At 42.1% G+C, this 27,612-nt stretch overlaps 1 protein-coding gene across 1 annotated transcript; it reads right to left on the bottom strand.

The window, feature by feature from the left end:
• Positions 1 to 329: 329 nt before the first annotated feature.
• Positions 330 to 5,545, bottom strand: LOC122930280. The gene is made up of 3 exons (XM_044283527.1): positions 5,087 to 5,545; positions 2,359 to 2,631; positions 330 to 540 (listed from the first exon to the last, which is right to left on the bottom strand). The coding sequence occupies exons 1-3, from the start codon at positions 5,274 to 5,276 to the stop codon at positions 365 to 367; spliced, it is 639 nt and encodes a 212-aa protein (XP_044139462.1). The 5' UTR covers positions 5,277 to 5,545; the 3' UTR covers positions 330 to 364.
• Positions 5,546 to 27,612: the final 22,067 nt, after the last annotated feature.

Consider the following 27,612-nt stretch of genomic DNA (forward strand, 5'->3'; position numbering starts at 1 on the left):
AAATACCTGCTGCTCCTGCTGCTGTACATTTAAAGGTGACTTGTAGCCCTCAGAATACTATAGCTCTACCTGCTGCTGTCTTGATCAAGTTGATTTGTTATGTATATGCCTCATAATACAACACTACCTGCTGCTGCTGTCATGAAAAAACGTATTTATGTGTAGGCCTTATACTACACTATTAAGATGTACTTACTGCTGTTGTCTGTCCGAACCCTGCTGACTTTCAACGTGGACTAAAGGCTCCTTTACTGATAAGTCTGCAGTTAAAATTATACAAAAACATAACCTTATAGAAAAAAAAAAGTATGGAATCAATATAACTTAAGAAAACTTTTTTAATAACAAAAAAATTAGAATAAAATTAAGGGAACTTTTGCAGTTCTTCCTGCAGGCTTGCGAGCTCCTTCAGGTCCTCCCCATATTGGCATTCAAATTCCTGCAGCATTCTTTGGGATTTTTGAATGAGGGCTCTTAATTGCCTGATTTTCCCATGCCTCTTTTGCATTAGAGCAATTTTAGCAGAAATTTTCTTGATTACTGTTATGAAAACACAAGAGATAAATATATCAATTAACAATAAGTCATTTATTGAATTTTGTGTAGTATGTAGTTAAGTGCAGAGAATTTGAGTGTCATTTTTAAAGTATACCATAATAAATGTAGTTCTATATTAGATTATTTAGTGACATTTTAGTAGTTTTAAAGAAAATTTGTTGTGTTATATAATGTTAGTTTATGTAGATTAAAGAGTTATTGTGCATGTCTGTTGTTTGATATTACTGTGGTTTTTGTTGTCCCATTATTATTGTTAATTTTATGATCTTCATCACCTGCTATATAATTGTAGGGTGCAGTGTTTCATGACTTTCAAAATTGCTCCGTACTATTTTTGTGCCAAATATAAAATATTTGCCCTGGGGACAAAATTGCTCATTAACCGTGGTCTAATAGCCGATCTACTAGTCCAGAGCAGCTAGCCAATTATATAAAATAAGGCCTTTTCAGGTATTTGTCAAACACCTGCTGTCTAGATCTCTCCTATTGGACGTATTTCAAAGACATAAGCATTGCTGCTACGTAGCTGAAGGGGGGGGGGGGGGGTAAGTAGGTGTCATGTGGAGGTGACAAATGCTAAAAAAGACTGTACGACAGCACCTGTTGCCTTAGAGGTGAAGCAGGGGACACCAGTGTTTTGTTCCCCTGCAAGCGCTGATATTGGCTGTTACAACTCTACAGCCAATTAAATAAATTCACATATGTGGTGGTGTTCAGGTGAATTATATGCTAAAAGTGGAACTGCACTGGGGTGCATTTAGTCCTGTAACCACTTATTTAATAAAAAAAATGTGTGTAAATTCATTATTTATTTTTTTTGTCAATTTGAACGGTTTTTTCTAGAAGACAATCGTTGGCTCATTATGTAAAATTGCGGATTGATCTAATTGCTTAGCATATTCATTGAGGGGTGTAGTTTGCCTAATTAAATAACTTTTTTTTGTTTTCAACTCTAGGGTCACATAAGGGCGTCTTCTCTTAACATGCGACATAGCTTCCAATTACCATTAATTTAAATCCTTTAGCCTAAAGCCATATTGTGCTCCTTGCAGTCGGAAGCCTGCTGTGCGACCAAAGTTAAGGGTTTTGTGCACAACTGTTTGTAAATATACATATTGTTTGTAATACGTTTAAGATTTTTTTATGATTTAAACACTACAATGTTTTCAAATAAAATAGTTCGTAATTTATAATTTGTTCAAATTATTTTAATTTTTTTAACATTTTAATAGATTACCGTTGGACAATTAAATCGTTAACAGACTTTATAGGATAAATTTGGATTAAATAGAGGGTGTGTGGTTTCTGAAATGGGGTTATTTATTTGTCGCTGACACTATGTAGGCCTCAAAAAGTGACTGCATAACCAAACTGTTATTGTTAATTATATTTCTGTTAATAAATTATATAAACATGATATAGGCATATGGCGATTGTAAACTTATACATTTATTTAATCTCTATTAATCTATATTGTAGTATCATTTGAAATTTTTATTTTGATTATATCATTTTATTTCTAATATTTTTTTAGATTAGTTACTTCGTTAACAAAGATGCCATTAAAATTTTGACTATGTTTTACCACTGTCATGAAGTACAATGTGTAACGATAAGATAGAACTATGCCCGTGAACAGTAAACTCGTTTTAAAGTTATTAGCACAAACATAGATACCGTTTAACATTTAAGAAAAATGTTTAATTAGCGTTAAAGTAGAAATGGGCATTGGGTACTGAGGGTTAATGTTTCTAAATATGTGATGTATACATAATTACAATGATGTGTGCACATATTTACCCTCCTGGTGCGGGGTGGTAACCAGCGCCTGATCCTCTTCCTCAGGAGCTGGGGTGGTGGTATCCTCCTCAGCAGGAGCTGGGCCAGACGTTTTTGGCCCTTGAGAGGGTCCGGGCTCGTCAGACACCTCCACAACAATCCCCACATCAGGTGGGTTGGTGGCACCTCGAGGACTGTGGGAGGGGCCCGCCTGCTCATCCTCCTCTGTGGAGACCTCCACTACATCCAAATCCGCCGTGGTTAGACGGCGGCGGACCGTTGGCGCTGGAAGCCCTGAAATCACACAACATTTGGATTTAGGCTCAATTTAAACGTCCGGAATGTCTTTTTCATATCCACCCACACAAAAAAAAAAAAAAAAAAAAGGACACCGGCAATGTGCGTGACGCATTTAAGACCGCACGTCAATGTCAATAATATAATATGACTATTCTTGGCCTCAATTGAGGACAATAATACAAGGATTATTAATAAATATCATCAGAAATACAGCAAAAAGTATTTGTTAGAAGGTGTAAATATTATATTTAATGTTCATGTTATAAGATCGGATTGTATTGCGATTGTATGTGGGGTCTGATCAATCGGATATTGGCCAGCTGAGCTGATATGTACCTGTCTAGGGTACTTATTACAACAATGATGAATATCTAATCAGACATCATAAAAGACGAAGTTATATTTAGTGCAAAAAGAACTGAAATGTGGACCCAGAAGTGCGGGTCCGCTTTTCTGGAGACGGGACGCACATCGTGCGGCCCCCTTAGAGATGAATGGGTCCTCAAGTCAGTTCAGAAAAATAAATTATGAAATTGAGCACTTGTGAATCGGGTCTTGGCTGTCATTCACGTAGCGGATGTCACGCACGGCATCTGCTCGTGTGAAACAGCCCTAATACAGATTGATGATTGCTGTTTATCTAGATATACACACACACACACATACACTACGTGCAGAATTATTAGGCAAATGAGTATTTTGACCACATCATCCTCTTTATGCATGTTGTCTTACTCCAAGCTGTATAGGCTCGAAAGCCTACTACCAATTAAGCATATTAGGTGATGTGCATCTCTGTAATGAGAAGGGGTGTGGTCTAATGACATCAACACCCTATATCAGGTGTGCATAATTATTAGGCAACTTCCTTTCCTTTGGCAAAATGGGTCAAAAGAAGGACTTGACAGGCTCAGAAAAGTCAAAAATAGTGAGATATCTTGCAGAGGGATGCAGCACTCTTAAAATTGCAAAGCTTCTGAAGCGTGATCATCGAACAATCAAGCGTTTCATTCAAAATAGTCAACAGGGTCGCAAGAAGCGTGTGGAAAAACCAAGGCGCAAAATAACTGCCCATGAACTGAGAAAAGTCAAGCGTGCAGCTGCCAAGATGCCACTTGCCACCAGTTTGGCCATATTTCAGAGCTGCAACATCACTGGAGTGCCCAAAAGCACAAGGTGTGCAATACTCAGAGACATGGCCAAGGTAAGAAAGACTGAAAGACGACCACCACTGAACAAGACACACAAGCTGAAACGTCAAGACTGGGCCAAGAAATATCTCAAGACTGATTTTTCTAAGGTTTTATGGACTGATGAAATGAGAGTGAGTCTTGATGGGCCAGATGGATGGGCCCGTGGCTGGATTGGTAAAGGGCAGAGAGCTCCAGTCCGACTCAGACGCCAGCAAGGTGGAGGTGGAGTACTGGTTTGGGCTGGTATCATCAAAGATGAGCTTGTGGGGCCTTTTCGGGTTGAGGATGGAGTCAAGCTCAACTCCCAGTCCTACTGCCAGTTTCTGGAAGACACCTTCTTCAAGCAGTGGTACAGGAAGAAGTCTGCATCCTTCAAGAAAAACATGATTTTCATGCAGGACAATGCTCCATCACACGCGTCCAAGTACTCCACAATGTGGCTGGCAAGAAAGGGTATAAAAGAAGAAAATCTAATGACATGGCCTCCTTGTTCACCTGATCTGAACCCCATTGAGAACCTGTGGTCCATCATCAAATGTGAGATTTACAAGGAGGGAAAACAGTACACCTCTCTGAACAGTGTCTGGGAGGCTGTGGTTGCTGCTGCACGCAATGTGGATGGTGAACAGATCAAAACACTGACAGAATCCATGGATGGCAGGCTTTGAGTGTCCTTGCAAAGAAAGGTGGCTATATTGGTCACTGATTTGTTTTTGTTTTGTTTTTGAATGTCAGAAATGTATATTTGTGAATGTTGAGATGTTATATTGGTTTCACTGGTAAAAATAAATAATTGAAATGGGTATATATTTGTTTTTTGTTAAGTTGCCTAATAATTATGCACAGTAATAGTCACCTGCACACACAGATATCCCCCTAAAATAGCTAAAACTAAAAGCAAACTAAAAACTACTTCCAAAAATATTCAGCTTTGATATTAATGAGTTTTTGGGGTTCATTGAGAACATGGTTGTTGTTCAATAATAAAATTAATCCTCAAAAATACAACTTGCCTAATAATTCTGCACTCCCTGTATATTTATTATTATGTGTGTGTGTGTGTGTGCAAAGTACAAAATCAGCCGGTTACATCATACATCACTACCGCACTGTGTGGATAAATATATATTATATATATATATACACTCACACAGCGAGATAGAGATATATGAGGTAAAGGGATGATTTGCTATGTTTCACAACAGGTAAAAATAAGTAATAATTTGTAACGGGTGATAAAAAAAAAAAAAAAGTACCAGGGCAGACTCTCTGACTGTGCTCTTTGACCCAGTCCGGGTGCCTCCTTTTCAGGTCAGACCATTTTTTTACAATTTGAATTTCGTCGTGGGTCCGCCCAAATTTTTTTTGTAAGGCCTTGACGACCCCCACGACAATCGCCCTCTTCTCGGCCTGCTTCCGGGTCCGGTCATAACCCTTCTTCAACATGCGCTGCAGGATAAAGATGCAAACATGTATTACAAAATTTAGGAAATACAAGGATTATTAATAGATATCATCCAAAACACAGCAAAAAGTATTTGTTAGAAGGTGGAAATATTATATTTAATGTTCACGTTATAAGATCGGATTGTATTGCGATTAAATGTGGGTGGGGTATGAGCAATGTGATATTGGCCAGCTGAGCTGATATGTACCTGTCTAGTGAAGCGACGGTACGATATGGGGTGCACCCTGGGTAACGCTAAATGAACCAGCAAATAATGGCAGGAAGAAATTTGTAATTTTTCTCCAGACCAATAAGACATGAGGCCAGATTTATCATTAGCTCAAGTCAGAATAATGGAGTGAAAAAGTCGCAAGAAAATGAGCAAACGCTAAAACTGCGCACAAATTTGCGAGTTTCTCCTGCTCTGCACTATGCTCGCCAGTTTTATGAAAGTGGACGTGTTTTCTTATGTAGATGAATCTCTAGACACATTTACTATTGGAACAATTTAAAAAGTTGCAAAAAAAAAAAAAAATGCGCTAGTTCACTCCAGTGAGGACCATGCTTATCTTAGGGCTCTTTCACATCTGCGTTATTGTCATTCCGGCATAGAGTTCCGTCGTCGGGGCTCTATGCCGGAAGAATACTGATCAGGATTTTCCTAATGCATTCTGAATGGACAGTCCGTCCTTCAGGATGCATCAGGATGTCTTCAGTTCCGGAACGGAACGTTTTTTGGCCGGAGAAAATACTGCAGCATGCTGCGCTTTTTGCTCCGGCCAAAAATCCTGAAGACTTGCTGCAAGGCCGGATCCAGAATGAATGCCCATTGAAAGGCATTGATCCGGATCCGGCCTTAAGCTAAACGTCGTTTTGGTGCATTGCCGGACCCGGCGTTTAGCTTTTTCTCAATGGTTACCATAGCTGCCGGGACGCTAAAGTCCTGGCAGCCATGGTAAAGTGTAGCGGGGAGCGGGGGAGCAGTATACTTACCATCCGTACGGCTCCCGGGGCGCTCCAGAGTGACGTCAGGGCGCCCCAGGCGCATGGATGACGTGATCGCATGGGGCGCTCTGACGTCATTCTGGAGCGCCCGGGGAGCCGTACGGACTGTAAGTATACCGCTCCCCCGCTCCCCGCTACTACTATGGCAACCAGGACTTTAATAGCGTCCGGGCTGCCATAGTAACACTGAAAGCATTTTGAAGACGGATCCGTCTTCAAATGCTTTCAGTACACTTGCGTTTTTCCGGATCCGGCGTGTAATTGCGGCAAGTGGAGTACACGCCGGATCCAGACAACGCAAGTGTGAAAGAGGCCTTATGAGAGTTTTTAATAGAACATGCGACTTTTTCGTAAGGACGTGCAAACTTTGTAAAGCTGCTTACTGACGGATAAACTGCTACCGTAAAAAGGGATGATCATAAATCTGGCACTATGTGTTTGTGTGTGGTATGCAGTGTGTGGCAGGAAAATGTATATGCAATGTGCATGATATTTCTTTGCTGTCCATACATACATACATACATACTTCTTACAAAGTGCTGTGATGTCAAAACAATACTTATTACAATAATGATGATTATCTAATCAGACATGATTAAAAATAAAGTTATATTTAGTGCGCGTATATATGCGCATAACTGCGCATGCGCGAATATGTAAACATACTATTGCTTAATAATTACTATACTATACAGATATGGTGCGAACATGCATTCAAAATGTTATGACATGAAGTGTTGTACTTACGGTTAGCAGCAGTTCATCCTCTTCGTCATGGAATCTTGTGCCCACCATTTTCTCTTGTGAGGAGTTGAAGATTCACTTTTAAAATGGAGTTGACGTACTCGCGATAAACCACGCCTATGATGCGCGCGCAGGTGCGCGCGCACGTGCGCGCGCACAATCTCAACACACTGACTTAGGTGGTGTATGTAGCGAATAAACGAATAGAGAGAATAAGCGAATATATCGAATAGGCAAATTATCTAACAGGCAGCGGTTGGGCGAATATTTGAAAAATGCTATTGATTGACCCTGACGTACTCGCGATAAACCACGCCTATAATGCGCGCGCACGTGCGCGCGAACAATCTCATCACACTTCATATTTTAGGTGGTTATGTAGCGAATAAACGAATATAGCGAATAGGCGAATTATCTAACAGCCAGCTAATAGGCGAATTTTTGAAAAATGCTATTAACCCTAGTTAGTTAAAATATACCATCGGAACTGAGTTTTCACTAACGTACGGAAAACTTAGATCCGATGGTATATTTTGACAACACAGTGAAGTGATGCTTGTCGGGTTAGGCTAGGTCTACACGACGACATTTGTTGCGCGACAAAAAGTTGCGCGACAGATAGGGCACGACATTTGTCGCACGACATTTTGTTGCACTAATGTCGCGCGACAATTGTTATAATGGCAGTCTATGGTGTCGCACTGCAACATGCGACATGTTGCGACTGCGACGCGACAGTCGCAGAAAATCCATCTCAAATGGATTTTCTGCGACTGTCGCGTCGCAGTCGCAGCATGTCGCATGTTGCAGTGCGACACCATAGACTGCCATTATAAAAATTGTCGCGCGACATTAGTGCAACAAAATGTCGCGCGACAAATGTCGTCGTGTAGACCTAGCCTTAGAGTTAAAATGTATCGCATAATATGTATTATGCGATGCGAAAATTCGAATTATCGCATATGCGAAATAATAACGAATTCGAATATTCGCGAATATTTTACGAATATTCTTTCGAATATTCGCGAAATTTCGCGAATTCGAATATGGGACATGTCGCTCAACACTAATAAATATATAAAATATATTTACATATAATAAATCAATATAGCAGCTAAAATAATGACCAGCAATAAAATATAGCAATGAATAAAAAACAGCAATAAATTTAAAATAGTGATAGATCCAGGAGCATACACAAACAAATAAATTAATATCCCATAAATATCATAGTTTATGTAGCAGAGTTAGATAGTGTTCCAATTCACAGAGGGGAATAAGACACTTCCATATTCTAATATAATTGTAGCAGCATAGAATAGGAGAATAGAGAATATATAATATATATATATATATATATATATATATATATGTATCAAAGTTCACAGCAATTTGTTGCAGTATAGACAAGGTGTCAGTAGTTGGTAACTATCAATGTCAGCGCTTCAACCTTTTAATGGAATTTGCCATATAACAGAGACAGCAGGCAGTTAGTGAAGGACCTACAGTATTTATGGGATATTAATTTATTTGTTTGTGTATGCTTCTGGATCTATCACTTATTTATATGTATTGCTATTTTTTATTGCTGATCATTATTTTAGCTATTGTCCTGATTTTAGTTAATAAACACGTACTCCACCAGAAGCGCAGTGAAAGGGTCTCCAGCCAGAAAATAACCTGCACTTTCAGCCTGCAGACAATACCCCCCTTCCCCCAAACAGGGAGTTCCTTTTGTCTACGGGCTTTCAGTGAATGGGAGGGCAGGGCATCAGTGTGTAGAAAGATAGCGTGCGATCTAATTCACAGACAGCCTGTAGGGGGAGGGGTATGGGGTGCAACCTTATTCAGAGCCTCAGTAAAGTTCATTTGATATACATTTGCTAATATAAGCTTAAGTCCCCAGAAGTTTTTTATGTTATATTTATATCCAGTGCAGCAGTATATTGTGTATATACATAGTTCCACTACCAATCGCAATGCATGACTGCATAGAAATGTAAATACTGATATTATTGATAACTAGCAATGCATTATTTACAATTATAAAAATATATTACAAGTTATATTATAATATAAATAATAATAATTATAATATATATTTATATACACGCACATATACATGTATATACATTATTCATTTTTATTCATTTTTATTCATAAAGTAACACCATATGCAGTAATATATATTTGTTATATTTGTACTGTATATATTTTTATTTATTTAATTAGGGATTAGGCTATCTTTCTATGCAAATTTTTGTCTCACTTTGCCGATTTGGCTGCGTGCAGAGCAGTAGTTATGATAGCGATATTATGTCCAAGCCCCCCCCCCCCCTCCACCCTGGTGTAACAATCTGAATATACAACTGGGACATAATATCGCAATCATAACTACTGCTCTGCACACAGCCGAATCGGCAGAGTGAGACGTGAAGCCGGACACTGCGCTGCAGTATGTGCCGGTAGTATATAAGTCTTTGTCTTTGCTGTGGATAGTAGGGTTAGGAGGGGGAGGTGACTTGGATTGACAGCCTGGGGAAGCAGCCCTATGCTGGATGAAGGAGTGTGAGAGCGGAGGAATGTAATTACCTAGTTGAAATCGCCATGCGATTACTTCGAGTTATATTAATCGCATGGCGATTTCAACTTGGACCTGGTTTACTATGGTTGGCTTCAATGGCTTGGTAGAATTAGCGAATATGACGAATATATTCGTTATATTCCACAAAACGAATATGGCGAATGTATTCGTTATATTCCACAAAACGAAGATAACGAAATATTCTCCATCTTCGTTTTAGCTACCTATTCATCAACTTCGCTAATTCTAGCAATCATATAGGAAAGTTTACTATAGAGACAGCTAAGTTTAATTCGCTATGCGATTATATTACTTTGCTTTTTTTTTATAAATAGAATAATTATAATAATTATCAGGTATTATAATTATTCCATTTGTTTTTTTTTTTTAAAAAGCAGTCATATAATCGCATAGCGAATTAAACTTAGCTGTCTCTATAGTAAACTTTCCTATATGATTGCTAGAATTAGCGAAGTTGATGAATAGGTAGCTAAAACGAAGATGGAGAATATTTTGTTATCTTCGTTTTGTGGAATATAACGAATACATTTGCCATATTCGTTTTGTGGAATATAACGAATATATTCGTCATATTCGCTAATTCTACCAAGCCAACCATAGTAAACCAGGTCCAAGTTGAAATCGCAATTCGATTAATTCAAGTTATAATAATCGAATTTTGATTTTAACTTAGCACTGCTATATTCCATATTAGGCTAGAATTAACGAATATGGAATATAGCAGTGCTAAGTTAAAATCGAAATTCGATTATTATAACTTGAAATAATCGCATTGCTATTTCAATAGGAGAGTAGCCTTCAAGTTAAAATCGAAATTCGATTATTATAACTTGAAATAATCGAATTGCGATTTCAACGTAATTCTCAAATCCGACAGTACATTCTAGTATATGGAGACGTTCCCATGGTGATGGGGACGCTCCATGAGCACGCAAGTCGGCAGAAGCGGCAACGGGCACTGACTGGAGCAGCCAGGAAGCCAGGAATCCAAAGGACAGGTAAGAACAACTTTAGGGAAGTGGGAAAGAAAAAAATATAAAAAAAAAAAAATATTCGAAATATCGAATTTATATCACTATATTCGAAATATTCTCGAATTAGCGAAGTGCCGATATTCGCGAAAAAAATTTGATATTCGAATATTCGCGCTCAACACTATGCATGACCAGGCACCTGCATGCAAAGCATGAACTGCAGTTGAGTAAACACCTTAAAACCAATGAAGTCACTCAGGCTCCCCCTGCTACCTCTTCTGCTGCTGCCGCCTCGGCCTCTTCTGCTGCTGCCGCCTCGGCCTCTTCCTCCGCCTCTGGAGGTACATTGGCACCTGCCGCCCAGCAAACAGGGGATGTACCACCAACACCACCACCACCTCCGTCACCAAGTGTCTCAACCATGTCACACGGCAGCGTTCAGCTCTCCATCTCACAAACATTTGAGAGAAAGCGTAAATTCCCACCTAGCCACCCTCGATCCCTGGCCCTGAATGCCAGCATTTCTAAACTACTGGCCTATGAAATGCTGTCATTTAGGCTGGTGGACACAGACAGCTTCAAACAGCTCATGTCGCTTGCTGTCCCACAGTATGTTGTTCCCAGCCGCCACTACTTCTCCAAGAGAGCCGTGCCTTCCCTGCACAACCAAGTATCCGATAAAATCAAGTGTGCACTGCGCAACGCCATCTGTAGCAAGGTCCACCTAACCACAGATACGTGGACCAGTAAGCACGGCCAGGGACGCTATATCTCCCTAACTGCACACTGGGTAAATTTAGTGGCAGCTGGGCCCCAGGCGGAGAGCTGTTTGGCGCACGTCCTTCCGCCGCCAAGGATCGCAGGGCAACATTCTTTGCCTCCTGTTGCCACCTCCTCCTTCTCGGCTTCCTCCTCCTCTTCTTCCACCTGCTCATCCAGTCAGCCACACACCTTCACCACCAACTTCAGCACAGCCCGGGGTAAACGTCAGCAGGCCATTCTGAAACTCATATGTTTGGGGGACAGGCCCCACACCGCACAGGAGTTGTGGCGGGGTATAGAACAACAGACCGACGAGTGGTTGCTGCCGGTGAGCCTCAAGCCCGGCCTGGTGGTGTGTGATAATGGGTGAAATCTCGTTGCAGCTCTGGGACTAGCCAATTTGACGCACATCCCTTGCTTGGCGCATGTGCTGAATTTGGTGGTGCAGAAGTTCATTCACAACTACCCCGACATGTCAGAGCTGCTGCATAAAGTGCGGGCCGTCTGTTCGCGCTTCCGGCATTCACATCCTGCTGCTGCTCGCCTGTCTGCGCTACAGCGTAACTTCGGCCTTCCCGCTCACCGCCTCATATGCGACGTGCCCACCAGGTGGAACTCCACCTTGCACATGCTGGACAGACTGTGCGAGCAGCAGCAGGCCATAGTGGAGTTTCAGCTGCAGCACGCACGGGTCAGTCGCACTACAGAACAGCACCACTTCACCACCAATGACTGGGCCTCCATGCGAGACCTGTGTGCCCTGTTGCGCTGTTTCGAGTACTCCACCAACATGGCCAGTGGCGATGACGCCGTTATCAGCGTTACAATACCACTTCTATGTCTCCTTGAGAAAACACTTAGGGCGATGATGGAAGAGGAGGTGGCCCAGGAGGAGGAGGAGGAGGAAGAGGGGTCATTTTTAGCACTTTCAGGCCAGTCTCTTCGAAGTGACTCAGAGGGAGGTTTTTGGCAACAGCAGAGGCCAGGTACAAATGTGGCCAGCCAGGGCCCACTACTGGAGGACTAGGAGGACGAGGATGAGGAGGAGGTGGAGGAGGATGAGGATGAAGCATGGTCACAGCGGGGTGGCACCCAACGCAGCTCGGGTCCATCACTGGTGCGTGGCTGGGGGGAAAGGCAGGACGATGACGATACGCCTCCCACAGAGGACAGCTTGTCCTTACCCCTGGGCAGCCTGGCACACATGAGAGACTACATGCTGCAGTGCCTGCGCAACGACAGCAGAGTTGCCCACATTTTAACCTGTGCGGACTACTGGGTTGCCACCTTGCTGGATCCACGCTACAAAGACAATGTGCCCACCTTACTTCCTGCACTGGAGCATGATAGGAAGATGCGCGAGTACAAGCGCACGTTGGTAGACGCGCTACTGAGAGCATTCCCAAATGTCACAGGGGAACAAGTGGAAGCCCAAGGCCAAGGAAGAGGAGGAGCAAGAGGTCGCCAAGGCAGCTGTGTCACGGCCAGCTCCTCTGAGGGCAGGGTTAGCATGGCAGAGATGTGGAAAACTTTTGTCAACACGCCACAGCTAACTGCACCACCACCTGATACGCAACGTGTTAGCAGGAGGCAACATTTCACTAACATGGTGGAACAGTACATGTGCACACCCCTCCACGTACTGACTGATGGTTCGGCCCCATTCAACTTCTGGGTCTCTAAATTGTCCACGTGGCCAGAGCTAGCCTTTTATGCCTTGGAGGTGCTGGCCTGCCCGGCGGCCAGCGTTTTGTCTGAACGTGTATTCAGCACGGCAGGGGGCGTCATTACAGACAAACGCAGCCGCCTGTCTACAGCCAATGTGGACAAGCTGACGTTCATAAAAATGAACCAGGCATGGATCCCACAGGACCTGTCCGTCCCTTGTCCAGATTAGACATTAACTACCTCCCCTTAACCATATATTATTGGACTCCAGGGCACTTCCTCATTCAATCCTATTTTTATTTTCATTTTACCATTATATTGCAAGGCTAACCAAAGTTGAATGAACCTCTCCTCTGTCTGGGTGCCAGGGCCTAAATATATGCAAATGGACTGTTTCAATGTTGGGTGACGTGAAGCCTGATTCTCTGTTATGACATGCAGACTAATTCTCTGCTGACATGAAGCCAGATCCTCTGTTACGGGACCTCTCTCCTCTGCCTGGGTGCTGGGCCAAAATATCTGACAATGGACTGTTGCATTGGTGGCTGACGTGAAGCCTGATTCTCTGCTATGACATGCAGACTAATTCTCTGCTGACATGAAGCCAGATTGTCTGTTACGGGACCTCTCTCCTCTGCCTGGGTGCTGGGCCTAAATTTATGAAAATGGACTCTTACAGTGGTGGGTGACGTGAAGCCTGATTCTCTGCTATGACATGAAGACTGATTCTCTGCTGACATGAAGCCAGATTGTCTGTTACGGGACCTCTCTCCTCTGCCTGGGTGCTGGGCCTAAATTTATGACAATGGACTGTTGCAGTGGTGGGTGACGTGAAGCCTGATTCTCTGCTATGACATGAAGACTGATTCTCTGCTGACATGAAGCCAGATTGTCTGTTACGGGACCTCTATCCTCTGCCTGGGTGCTGGGCCTAAATATCTGACAATGGACTGTTGCATTGGTGGCTGACGTGAAGCCTGATTCTCTGCTATGACATGCAGACTAATTCTCTGCTGACATGAAGCCAGATTGTCTGTTACGGGACCTCTCTCCTCTGCCTGGGTGCCGGGGCCTAAATATCTGAGAATGGACTGTTCCAGTGGTGGGTGACGGGAAGCCAGATTCTCTGCTATGGGACCTCTCTCCAATTGATTTTGGTTAATTTTTATTTATTTAATTTTTATTTTAATTAATTTCCCTTTCCACATTTGTTTGCAGGGGATTTACCTACATGTTGCTGCCTTTTGCAGCCCTCTAGCCCTTTCCTGGGCTGTTTTACAGCCGTTTTAGTGCCGAAAAGTTCGGGTCCCCATTGACTTTAATGTGGTTCGGGTTCGGGACGAAGTTCGGATCAGGTTCGGATCCCGAACCCGAACATTTTCGGGAAGTTCGGCCGAACTTCTCGAACCCGAACATCCAGGTGTTCGCTCAACTCTATTCATGAACATTTATGATATCAAATATTACTACATCTAGGTGGGAATAGTTGTTTAATATAGCTCTATTTTTGAATGAAAGGAGAGCAGGGAAACAAACTGTTTTACCACTTATAATATTATACAATTACATTATATATTATATAATATTTCAGAAGATCATTCTTTGTGCATTATTGTCAAAAATCCATATTTGTAAGAATAAATGTTCATGTTATGCTTTCTGTGAGAAGCATGATATAACTTAAATAACTGTGAGCTAAAGAGGATTAAAACTATCTGATGCCTAGTCTGTAGTGAGCTTGATGTGCTATAGTTGCTATGACCAATGGGGGTGCACTCCCCAGGTCACACACTTGCTACCTATATAGCACTCAGTGCTTAAACGTCCTGTGTGTGTTAGTATAATTCAGCCACTATTAGCTTGTGGAACTGTACTGACGCTAGACTGCACTTTTCACTTGGAACAGACAGGTTTCAGAATCTAAAAAAACACTAAACTCTGTCCCCCAACATGTTTCGCCAGCTAATCTGGTTTCATCAGGGGTTCCGGACGGCATTGAATAGAGACGCTGCTGCTGGACTTTATAAAGGGTATCTCCACCTTAACCACCTGTTAGAGAGCCAATGGGTAGACGGGGCGGAACAGGGTGGTAACAACAATTAGCAATCTGCCAATAGGGAATCCAAACATCACTATGACATCCACCAACATCATCTTGGTGGGTGTATTATGGGTGTGCTAATACGCAACCCTTGTATATGCCTGAACTTACCTATTCCACGTATCAATCTGTACACATGCGGCTATGCAAGATTTTTAAGTTGCCATCGAAGTGGAAATTCACTGTGCACCCCTCCTTTTCATTCTTATCTTTTTAACCACTTCCCATCGTGGCCATTTGCCCCCTTCTTGACCAATTTAGCAAAACTGACATATGTCACTTTATGTGGTAATAACTTTGGAACGCCTTTACTTATCCAAGTCATTCAGAGATTGTTTTCTCGTGACACATTGTACTTCATGATTTTAAGGACCCATTCAGGTCTGAAGTCACTTTGTGGGGCCTACATAGTAGATACCCCCATAAATGACCCCATTATAGAAACTACACCCCTCAAGTTACTTAAAACTGATTTTACAAACTTTGTAAACCCTTTAGGTGTTCCACAAGAATTAAAGGAAAATGGAGATCAAATTTTTAAATTTCACTTTTTGGCAGATTTTCCATTTTAATCTAATTTTTTCTTTAACACATCGATGGTTAACAGCCAAACAAAACTCAATATTTATTACCCAGATTCTGCGGTTAACAGAAACACCCCACATGTGGACATAAACTGCTGTATGGGCACACAGCAGGGCGCAGAAGAAAGGGAACTCCACATGGTTTTTAGATGCCATGTCCCATTTGAAGCCCCCCTGATGCACCCTTAAAGTAGAAACTCCCAAGAAGTGATCCCATTTTGGAAACTAGGGGATAAGGTTCCAGTTTTATTGGTTATATTTTTTGATCATTCATTCATTAAAACACTTTATGGGGCAAGGTAACCCAAAAATTGGTTGTTTTAGCACAGTTTTTATTTTTTTATTTTTACAGAGTTCACCTGAGGGTGATAATTTTATAGAGCAGATTGTTACGGACGTGGCAATACCTAATATGTATACTTTTTCTTATTTAGTAAAGTTTTACCCAATAATAGCATTTTTGAAACAAATGAATTATGTTTTAATGTGTCCATGTTCTGAGAGCTATAGTTTTTTTTATTTTTTGAGAGATTTTCTTACGTAGGGGCTCATTTTTTTTGCGAAATGAGGTGACTGTTTTATTGGTACAATTTTGTGGGACATACACCATTTTGATCACTTGGTGTTGCACTTTTTGTGATGTAAGGTGTTCACCAGAGGGGTTAGGTCATGTGATAATAGCTGTTTTTTACGGACGCGGCAATACCTAATATGAATACTTAAGACAAATGCCTTTTTGATCACTTGGTGCTGCACTTTCTGTGATGTAAGGTGACAAAAATGGCTTTTTTTGACAGTTATCATTTTTTTAATATGGTGTTTATTGGACTGGGTCGATTATGTGATATTTTTATAGAGCCGACCGTCACGGACGCGGAAATAAAAAATATGTCTATTTTATTTTATTTTTTCTATTTTTAACATTTTTTTTTTATTCCTTACTTGGTGATTTATTTATTTTATTACATGTGAAACCTTTATTTTATTTTTTTAACACTTTATATTTTTATTTTTTATTTTACTCTTTTCGTCCCCCATAAGGTCATACAAGACCTCTGGGGGACATTTAATTCACTTTTTTTTTTCACTGTTGATTTCTCCTGTAACTGGGGCTGACATAGTAGCGCCAGTTACAGGAGAAACGTGCCCCCAGAGAGGCTGTACTGCACTATACAGTGCTGTACAGCCTCATTGCAGGACTGATTGAGGTCTCTGAAAGACCTCACACAGCTCCTGCACTCTCCGGTCACATGACCGCCGGGCCTGAACAGGAAGCACATATCGCTTCCTGCTCTGCATACACAGCGATCGGTGAGCGCTGTGTATGCAGCGATCCAGAAGGCAGGGACACCTGGGCACTGTCCCTGCCTTCTCTCTGGGTTGCCCTGCTGTCACTGACAACGGGCAACCCAATCAGCAGCTGCACGATTAGCGTTCAGCTGCAGTTTCTGAACGGACGTTCTGGAACGTCCATTCAGAAATATAGAACCACCTCCCGGACGCTTATAGTCTATGGGCGGACTGGAGGTGGTTAATAAAAAAATCTTTTATTTTTTTTGCATCACCGTCAGCATATTGCTGGTATAAACCTATGTACTAGATATCAATTGCATATACCTCCTTAGGTTTGATATACTTAATGCATGTGGTATAGGAGTGGTGGATTACTAAGGTGTCCCCCGACCATCCATATCTAGGATAAAAATGATCTTTTATTGTGATCATATAGCATAGGGTTCGAAACATTGAGAACCTAGTAGCAGCGTCTCGTTTCCTGCTCACAAATCATCATAATAGGGTTTCTGTCTACATAGATGACTAAAAAGCGCAGAAAAGTTATTCTAGAAAAGAAGAAAATGTAAAGCCTTAATTTAGGCCTTTTGGGCTGAGACTATCCAGGCGGTAAATCCACCTAGTCTCCTCTTGCAGGAGAATCCTATCCAGATTCCCTCTACGTGCACCTAACATCTTTTTTTTTATCCTAGATATGGATGGTCGGGAGAAACCTTAGTAATCCATCACTCCTATACCACATGCATCAAGGATATCAAACCTAAGGAGGTATAGGCAATTGATATCTAGTACATAGGTTTATACCAGCAATATGCTGATGGTGATGCAAACAAATAATGTTTTATTATTTTTTTATTATTATAAGCAGTGTGACAGCGTTTGAGCTTTCGATATGGTGGCCGCACTGGTATGGAATAGTGCATGTTCAGACTGAGTGCGCACGCAGGCGCATTTAGATCGATCAGCAATGCGTAAATATTTCCAAGTCTCTGCGCAGCCAATAGATCGGTGCTTGTAATAGGTAAGTCCGGTCGCAGCCAGGCTTCCGCAGACGCACTGTGAATTTCCACTTTGATGGCAACTTAAAGATCCTGCGTAGCCGCATGAGTACATATTGACATGTGGAATAGGTAAGTTCAGGCGTATACTAGGGTTGTGTACTAGCACACACATAATACACCCACCAAGATGATGTTGGTGGATGTCATAGTGATGTTTGGACTCCCTATTGGCAGATTGCTAATTGTTGCTACCACCCTGTTCCGCCCCGTCTACCCATTGGCTCTCTAACAGGTGGTTAAGGTGGAGATACCCTTTATAAAGTCCAGCAGCAGCGTCTCTATTCAATGCCGTCCGGAACCCCTGATGAAACCAGATTAGCTGGTGAAACATGTTGGGGGACAGAGTTTAGTGTTTTTTCGCTTCTGAAACCTGTCTGTTCCAATCGAAAAGTGCAGTCTAGCGTCAGTACAGTTCCACAAGCCAATAGTGGCTGAATTATACTAACACACACAGGACGTTTAAGCACTAAGTGCTAAATAGGTAGCAAGTGTGTGACCTGGGGAGTGCACCCCTTTGGTCATAGCAACCAGGGCCGGTTCTAGGTGAAATGGGGCCCTGGGGCGAAAAACAATAAGGGGGCCCCCCATGACACTTGATGACTTTTACAGAAGAAACTGTATATTTTGGGGCACAGTGTAGAGGTATACTGTACATTGTGTGGCACAGTGTAGAGGTATACTGTATATTTAGGAGCCAAATTAAATTTTTAGTCGCCAAATCGAAACCGAATGAAAATTTTGGTATCGTGACAACGCTACGCCGATCAGATCGGCGTAGGGTTGTTTCAATACCAAAATTTTGATTCGCTTTCGTCACCATAAAAAAGTATTGCGATACTCAATACCACGCAAAAAAGCCACGTGCATTTCGCATTTTATGAAACGTTCGGCCCATAATTGAACAGTCCTATCCTATTTTTTGGGGTGACAAGGTGACTAAAAAATGGCGAATGCTCACCGCATAGGAGATATTTTTTAATAATTTAATAGTTTGGACTTTTCGGACGCAGCGCTATGTAATATGTTTATTTATTGTATATATTTTTTATATGTAAAATTGGGAAAGGGGGGATTTAAACTTAATATTTTAGAGTACTTTCACACTAGCGTTTTTCTTTTTCGGCATAGAGTTCCGTCACAGGGGCTCTATACCGGAAAAGAACTGATCCGTCATATCCCCATGCATTCAGGATGCATCAGGATGTCTTCAGTTCAGTCATTTTGACTGATCAGGCAAAAGATAAAACCGCAGCATGCTATGGTTTTATCTCCGGCGAAAAAAACTGAAGACTTACCTGAAGGACGGATCCGGCATTTTTCCCCATAGGAACGTATTAGTGCCAGATCCGGCATTCAAAATACCGGAATGCAGGATCCGTCCTTCCGGTCTGCGCATGCCGGTAAAAATGTGTAAAAAGATACAAGACGGATCCGTCTGTCCGCATGACAAGCGGAGAGATGGATTCATTCTTGCAATGCATTTGTGAGATGGATCCGCATCCGGATGCATCTCATAAATGCTTTCAGTCACATCCAGATCGGTGGCTCCAGCGGGCAGTTACGACGACGGAACTGCCTTGCCGGATCACACTGCCGCAAGTGTGAAAGTAGCCTTAGTGTTTGTGTTTTATTTTTACTTACTATTAGCCCCCTTAGGGGCTGGAACCCTTGTCCTATTCACCCTTAGGCCCCTTTCACATGGGTGAGATTTCTGCGCGGGTGCAATGCGTGAGGTGAACGCATTGCACCCGCACTGAATCCGGACCCATTCACTTCTATGGGGCTGTGCAGATGAGCGGTGATTTTCACGCATCACTTGTGCGTTGCGTGAAAATCGCAACATGCTCTATGTTGTGCGTTTTCATGCAACGCAGGCCCCATAGAAGTTAATGGGGCTGCGTGAAAATCGCATTGTATCCGCAAGCAAGTGCGGATGCGGTGCGATTTTCACGCATGGTTGCTAGGTGACAGTCTATTCACTGTGTTATTTTCCCTTATAACATGGTTATAAGGGAAAATAATAGCATTCTTTAATACAGAATGCTAAGTAGAAGGTCAATATAATAAACATTATATGCACCCCAGTATAATAAACATTGAGAGCGCCCCCCCCAGTATAATAAACATTGAGAGCGCCCCCCCAGTATAATAAACATTGAGAGCGCCCCCCCCAGTATAATAAACATTGAGAGCGCCCCCCCAGTATAATAAACATTGAGAGCGCCCCCCCAGTATAATAAACATTGAGATGCGCCCCCCCAGTATAATAAACATTGAGAGCGCCCCCCCAGTATAATAAACATTGAGAGGCCCCCCCAGTATAATAAACATTGAGAGCGCCCCCCTCCCCAGTATATCAAACAATTGAGAGCGCCCCCCAGTATATCAAACATTGAGTGCCCCCCCCCAGATATCAAACATTGAGTAGCACCCCCCCCCCAGTATAATAAACAATTGGTGGTGCAGTGGGCAGTGCCAATGAGGGTTAAAAAATAAATAAAAATTAACTCACCTCCTCCAATTGATCGCGTAGATGCCGGTCTCCTGTTCTTTCTTTAGGACCTGTAAAGGACCTGTGGTGACATCACTGTGGTCGTCACATGGTACATCATATGATCCATCACCATGGTAATGGACCATGTGATTAGCTCAGTGATTCACCACAGGTCCTGAAGCAAGAACAGGAGACCGGCAGCTGCGCGATCAATTAGAGGAGGTGAGTTAATTTTTTATTTATTTTTTTAACCTCATTGGCACTGCCCACTGACCCACCAATGTTTATTATACTAGGGGGAGGGGGGGAGAATGTTTTATATACTGGGGGGGGGGGGTGCGCACTCAATGTTAATACAAATACAGGAGGCGGGTGCTGGAATCAAATAGCCGGCACCCGACCTCTATGATGATAGGGGGCTGCGATCACCGGCAGTTAACCCCTCAGGTGCCGCTCCCTGTCATAGAGGTCGGGTGCCGGCTATTTGATTCCGGCACCCGCCTCCTGTATTTGTATTACAGGTCAGTTTTCTTCATTGGTGGCGCAGTGGCCACAGCCCCTCCCCTCCTCCTCCCATCCCTCTTCTTATTGGCGGAGGCGGCGGCAGCAGCAGCACAGGGGGAGGGAGAGAGCCCCCCTTGACTCTATGGAAGCGCCGGCCCTGCCTAAAGTTAGTTGCGGGCCGGCGCGGGGGGCTCCTAAGGACTCGGGGGCCCGGGGGCAATTGCCCCCCTTGCCTCTATGGAAGCGCCGGCCCTGATAGCAACTATAGCACATCAAGCTCACTACAGACTAGGCATCAGATAGTTTTAATCCTCTTTAGCTCACAGTTACTTAAGTATTTCTTGAACACTTTATTAAAAGTTATGTTTTATCATCTGGGACACGTGAGGTTATTGGCCGAATTAGGCTTTAGTTGTTGATGATTTTTGAAACCCTTCCCAGGTAGGGTTGTAATTGTTCATTATAGGCATGATAAAAAGCAGAAAGAGATGGTCAGTGTACTTTTTAGTTTTGAATAAAAAAAAAGAATGAAACTTATAATGTATTAAATTAAATCCTGCCTTCTCTGAAATGATGATATAATACATCAATGACAACAACAACAATAATATATCGATAAAATAAATGAGGATACAAATAAAGGGATTTTCCCCATCCAAACATTTATGAGGGGAATCAATGTTAGATCAGCAGGTGCCCTACTGTTCTCTCAATCCACTGGTGTAGAGAGTCTGTGTCCTCGTCTTTGTCATAAGCAAACCAGTGAAGGAGGAGTTTATATGGATCATTATCATACAGTACTATGGGGTTATGAAGACAACCATGTGATAATACTTGGGAGCTGTGTATTAATGATTAGTGGGCTTCCAGTGGGGAGTCATTTAATGGAAGAGGTCAGATGATAGGATAAAGGAAAACTGATAGCGTTTCATCTGCCCAGATAACAACTATAGGTTTGAGTGAACTAGTAGCCAAATTAATATACTATCCAACTAATAATGTCAATCTCAAAATGCATTTTGAAAAACTGAGAAATTGACAATTTTTCAAAAAAAGCATGCCTAAATTAATTGTATTAATTGTGTAATGGTTAGATGAAACACCAAGGCCTGTTTGCATCACATTTTTGCATCCTATTAAAAGGTGCTTTGTTCAGGTTTAGAAAACAAAATAGCGTAAAAAATATAAAAAAAACATTCAACAAGATTCTATTGTGAGAAAAAAAATAGGATCCATTTGTATCTTGTCCTTGAACAGGAGAGGAAAACAAAGGAGGGTATTTGTTTCCAGTTTCATTCTGTTTTAAGGATAAATTGGACCAAAAAAGAATATAATTGGATTATTATTCCTGTCTTTTAACTATTTTTTAAAATAAATACATGTCACATAAAAAAATATATATATTTAATTTGTGTTTAGAAAAAAAAATCTGCTGTTTTTAGCATTTTTATTTCATAGTTGAATTGCTATTGACTGTCATGGAACTATAATATAATATCTATGAATGTTTTGTTCATTTTCTCATTACATTAGTGTGGATGTTAAATATACAATTGATGTTGTGTGTTCTGTGCTTCCTGTGCCAGATGTTGCACTATGTTATAGAAATAGGCAGCGTACAAAATCATTTTTGGCACATGTATCCCAAATGTCTTTGCTCTATTTATATAAGGCTAATATGCTTTGTAAGTATTACATGGAAATGTTGGTTTAATTTACTTTGTATATAAAATTATCTTTAGCCCTTTGGCTAGTCAAAATCTATCCATGGAAGCTCATTTATTGTTACAGTAAAAATGATAAAATTACCAGGCATACAAAGCAGCCAACATGGTAATAACAAACATCAGAACCATTTTCTTGTGCATATGCAAATGTGTGGTCTCCTGATAGCTACTGTTAGCTTTACAGAACAATTAGTCAGAATATATGTTGAATAATTCTACTGGGATGTGGCCTTATTTTGTAGCTGGAAATAAATCAAAATCTCTGAAAGCCCATTGTTAAACCTCAATAGGAAAATCTGGAATAGTAATCAGCATGAACAAAAATGTAATCTGTGTCTCAATAATCAAAATCGTGTAAGCAAAAGCAGCAGAGTATTAACATAAAATGAAAAAAAATAAAAAATAAAGCAAAATAAGCAAAAAATAAAAAAATATTAGTCTCACAAATCTCAACTCTGTGAAGAATATGTAAAAACATGTTTAATTATTTATCTTAAAAGAAGAATTTACCCTTGGTGACTGCTCCACTTTTCAAGGCACCTGCCAAAATGTACCAATTTACCTTTACAGATTTTTATGAAAGGTTCACTGATCCTGTTAACTGGATTTACGTACACAAGTTATTACTACACTGGTGTAGCAGCACAGCATAGAATTCTCAATCACAGCATAAAATTATCAATCCTAAATCTGTTTTGTAAATGGAAGGTTCAATAGTTCAGGGCTCCATTTTTAAAGTTCTATATGCAACACGGACAATCACTCCAGCAAATGCGGTGGTAACATTGAGGGTCATAATATGCAAATATTTCAGTGACAAACATGGAAAAGACTCTAAGTGGTATTTATTGTTGTGCAAGTATCTAGCCAACAGCTATCATTAAAGAAAACACTTGCTTTTCTTCCAAATATACCAGGATCTTTGGTATGCAGTCTGTTGTTCTGGATGGGAAGGATTTTTTCATAGTAGCAGTTTGTGTTGAGTATTCAAATAACTTCATTAATATGCGTATGAGTGGTGGACTTCAAAATAGCGAGTAATTACCAAATTGGTTGCCATTAGAAGGTGGGCTACCACTATTCTATGGTGGACAGGGTAAATCTCCAGACTTATCAATAACTGGGCTAATTCAGTGGTAAGCGTAATCATAGATTGTGTGAGAATATGGATGATACTTTGTGCGGCCGATCAAAGGGAAGCAATGGTGGTGCAATCCCCAGAGCATATGTTTGATCACAATTTGGCCTTAATTCCTCCAGCAATATTGTGAGATGGATAGGAACTTGAGGTATAGGTAATCAGGGGTAATATACCATCTGTGTTTAGTTTTCAATAAGGCTTGCGTGTGTGGTACACTTCTAAAGAGTTTGCGGATACAATTTTAGGACTTTTGCATCTATGTTAGGCCTCTTGCACACAAACTTTTTTTTTCCGTTTCTGTTCCATTTTTTGCGTTTTGTATACGGTCCGTATATGGAACTATTCATTTCAATGGGTCTGCAAAAAAACTGAATGTACTCCATATGCATTCAGTTTTTCCGTATTTCCGTTGCTGCTTAAATAGCCAGTTGTTTTTTTGGGGAAAAAAATCTTTCTGCACTTCATAGACTTATTGCCATACAAAGTATATTCTTGCAAGCACTGAAAAAATCCCACCTTTTTTCTAGAGAACAGTTTCTATTTACTGTAGTGAAGACATGCAGAATCACTGCACACTTCAATTATTTGTGCAGTCACGGGGGCCAAAACTGACCAAATAACTCAAGTATGAACTCAGCCTTACAGGTCGATGTTGGCACCAAGAAGAAGCACACTCCTTTTACACCTGTCGTCAGCTGATTCCACATAGATGTCTACAGAACCTGTTCTATTAAACCCTTATACAATAGAGCCCCCCTGATAGAGTGGAGAGGGTCTCATCAGTAAGTTTGTGTTGATGTCACTGATTAATTTACCCTTCCTCTGATCCGTCAGAACAATAACCCACAAAAAATGGATCCTGTCTATGGAGCATACGCCTTCACTCAGCATTTGATCAATAATCTATCAGTATTGCTAATGCCAAAAAAAACAGGAATGCATCTAAGACAGAGATGACATGTGACTCAAATATTTGCATGTCTTCTGTGTTTTGTACCCACTCCTGCTTTTGGCTACCAAATCATAAGTTAATTCTGATGGGACCATACCGGCCTTACAGCTGCTACACAGACAGGATTCGTTGTGTGTCTCATTTTTCCTTCCTTCTGACAGATCAGAAGAAAGGTCAAATAAATGATGATGTCAGCCAGGCCGAAAGGCAAAATAGTGGCCCAGTCATGAAGTGGGAAGGGTGGAAACAGCATGAGAAGTCCACAAAGTGGACCTATAACATAGTGGTGAGGTGGAAGCAGCGTGAGGAGACCACAGTGGCCCAATGACAGAGTCTGGAGGTCCAATAAACGATAACGGAGGCAGCATATCCGGTGAATGTCCCTTTATTGGGAACTGCTTACATGACATATGTGGCTACAAAAGTTGCTAAGTTTTGGCTATAGCATAGCCTTTATCAAGCACAATGTGATACCCAAATGATCCTGCTTCTAAAGTGCAAGGCACACCTGCCCATGCGGCAGTGTCCAATCAGATAGTTGCATATTCCACCATTCTTCCACAATATATAATAAAATGAGTTCACATACTTTCAATTTAATTATATATTAATCATCCCATATGAAAAATAGCACTCTCACATGATGATCTATAGAACACATAACTCTGTGATGCATCATTGCAGCGTGTCCCCCTGTATCTAGTGCACATGCCCAGGGAGGAAGAAACGTTCCCTCACGTGTCTAACACTAATCACATGATCGCAAACTAACCCATCCATGCGATCATCAGTGCAGCCAAGGCGATTCCTACTCCTTCCACAGGCTGCGCTCCGTTACTAGGGACGCACAATGAACACCCCACCCCCATACAGCAGCATCAGGAGGAGGCCACAGAGTGGCACAGTGACAGAGTGTGGGGGTGGCAGCAGCATGAGGAGGCCACAGAGTAGCACAACAACAAGATATTGTGGAGGTGGCAGCAGCATGAGGAGGCCAAAGAGTGGCACGACAACAAGAGATTGTGGAAGTGACAGCAGCATGAGGAGGCCACAGATTGGCACGAAGACAACGTGTGGAGGTGTCAGCAGCATTAGGAGGCCAGAGCAGCCTGACAACGAGAGATTGTGGAGGTGGCAGCATCATGAGGAGGCCACCAAGTGGCACAATGACAGAGTCTGGATTGGCAGCAGTATGAGGGGCCACCGAGTGGCACAATGACCGAGTCTGGAGGTGGCGGCAGCATGAGTAGACCGCAGGGTGGCCTAATGACAGAGTGTGGAGGTGGCGGCAGCCGCAGCATCAGGAGGAGGCCACAGAGTGGCACAATGACAGAGTTGGCAGAGTCTGGAGTTGGCAGCAGTAGGACGAGGCGACCTGAGTTCCCAATGACCAAGTCTGGAGTTTGCAGCAGTATGAGGAGGCCTCCGAGTGGCACAATGACTCCTGTGTATAAGCCTTGTCCCTGCCATTGGATTTCAGCAGTATTCCACTAGTATCATGACACAGAGTGTGGAGGTGGCCGCAGCAGCAGCATCAGGAGGAGGCCACAAAGTGGCACAGTGACAGAGTCTGGAGTTGACAGCAGCATGAGGAGACCGCAGAGTGGACCAATGAAAAAGTGTGGAGGTGGCTGCAGTAGCAGCATCAGGCCACCAAGTGGCACAATGACAGAGTCTGGAGGTGGCAGCAGCAGCATCAGGATGATACCATAGAGTGGCAAGGTGACATAGTGTAGAGTTGGCAGCAGCAGGATACCACAGAGTGGCAAGGTGACATACTGTGGAGATGGCAGCAGCAGCATCAGGAGAACACAGAGTGGCAAGGTGACATAGTGTGGAGATGGCAGCAGCAGCATCAGGATACCACAGAGTGGCAAGGTGACAAACTGTGGACCACAAAGTGACCCGTTTACAGAGTGGGGTGGTAGGTGGCAATCCCAGTACCCGCTGATGAAGGTGGGTGAAAGAAGGAGCACTTGGCATCAGATTTGTAGCATCAGGCGGGTGGCAGCATCAAAGTAGTACCTGAGGCAGGTAGCCAGAAGAAACCAGTCTCTTATATCAAAGTGTTAGTGTGGCACCATGGATCTAGTCTGATGCCTCAGGAATTGGTGTTTGGAAATCCTGGCTGATCCATGCCTGATTCATCTTGATAAAGGTGAGTCTCTCCACATTTTCAGTGGACAGGTCGAGTCCTCCTTGGAGTAACTATGGTCCCCACCCCAGTAAAAACACTCACTCTGCTGCCACACTACTGGCCGGGCAGGGCAGCTTTTCCAAGGCAAACTCAGCTAACTATCTCTATAACCTACACTACACCCTGCACTGGACTCTATCAGCTATTCAGCTTCACAATTCCCCATAACTATCTGACACTATATGGAATATTTATATGTGATTTGGAATGTAATTTGAAAAAGCACAGCACAGTATTCAAGCTCCTCTCTCTCTCACATGAAACTCCACAAAATTCCTGCTGGGAAGTACCTTAATTTATATAGTGAAGGGGTAGGTAACTTTTCTTTTGGTTTTGGTTTTACGCTAGGGATGTTGCTAAGCTGTGAAAAAGCCTTCTCATTGGCCCACAAGCTAGAAGAAGGGAGGGATGAGGCCACCTGATGTGTACTGTGTGTGGGGATTTGCTCTCGTAGACAGGCTTGCGGACGAAGTACAGAGGCAATGACAACGTCTTTAACTTAAACAGTGCAGTGTTTTATTCA

The sequence above is a fragment of the Bufo gargarizans genome, chromosome 3, assembly GCF_014858855.1.
Source record: "Bufo gargarizans isolate SCDJY-AF-19 chromosome 3, ASM1485885v1, whole genome shotgun sequence".
In the NCBI taxonomy this organism is placed as follows: domain Eukaryota; kingdom Metazoa; phylum Chordata; class Amphibia; order Anura; family Bufonidae; genus Bufo; species Bufo gargarizans.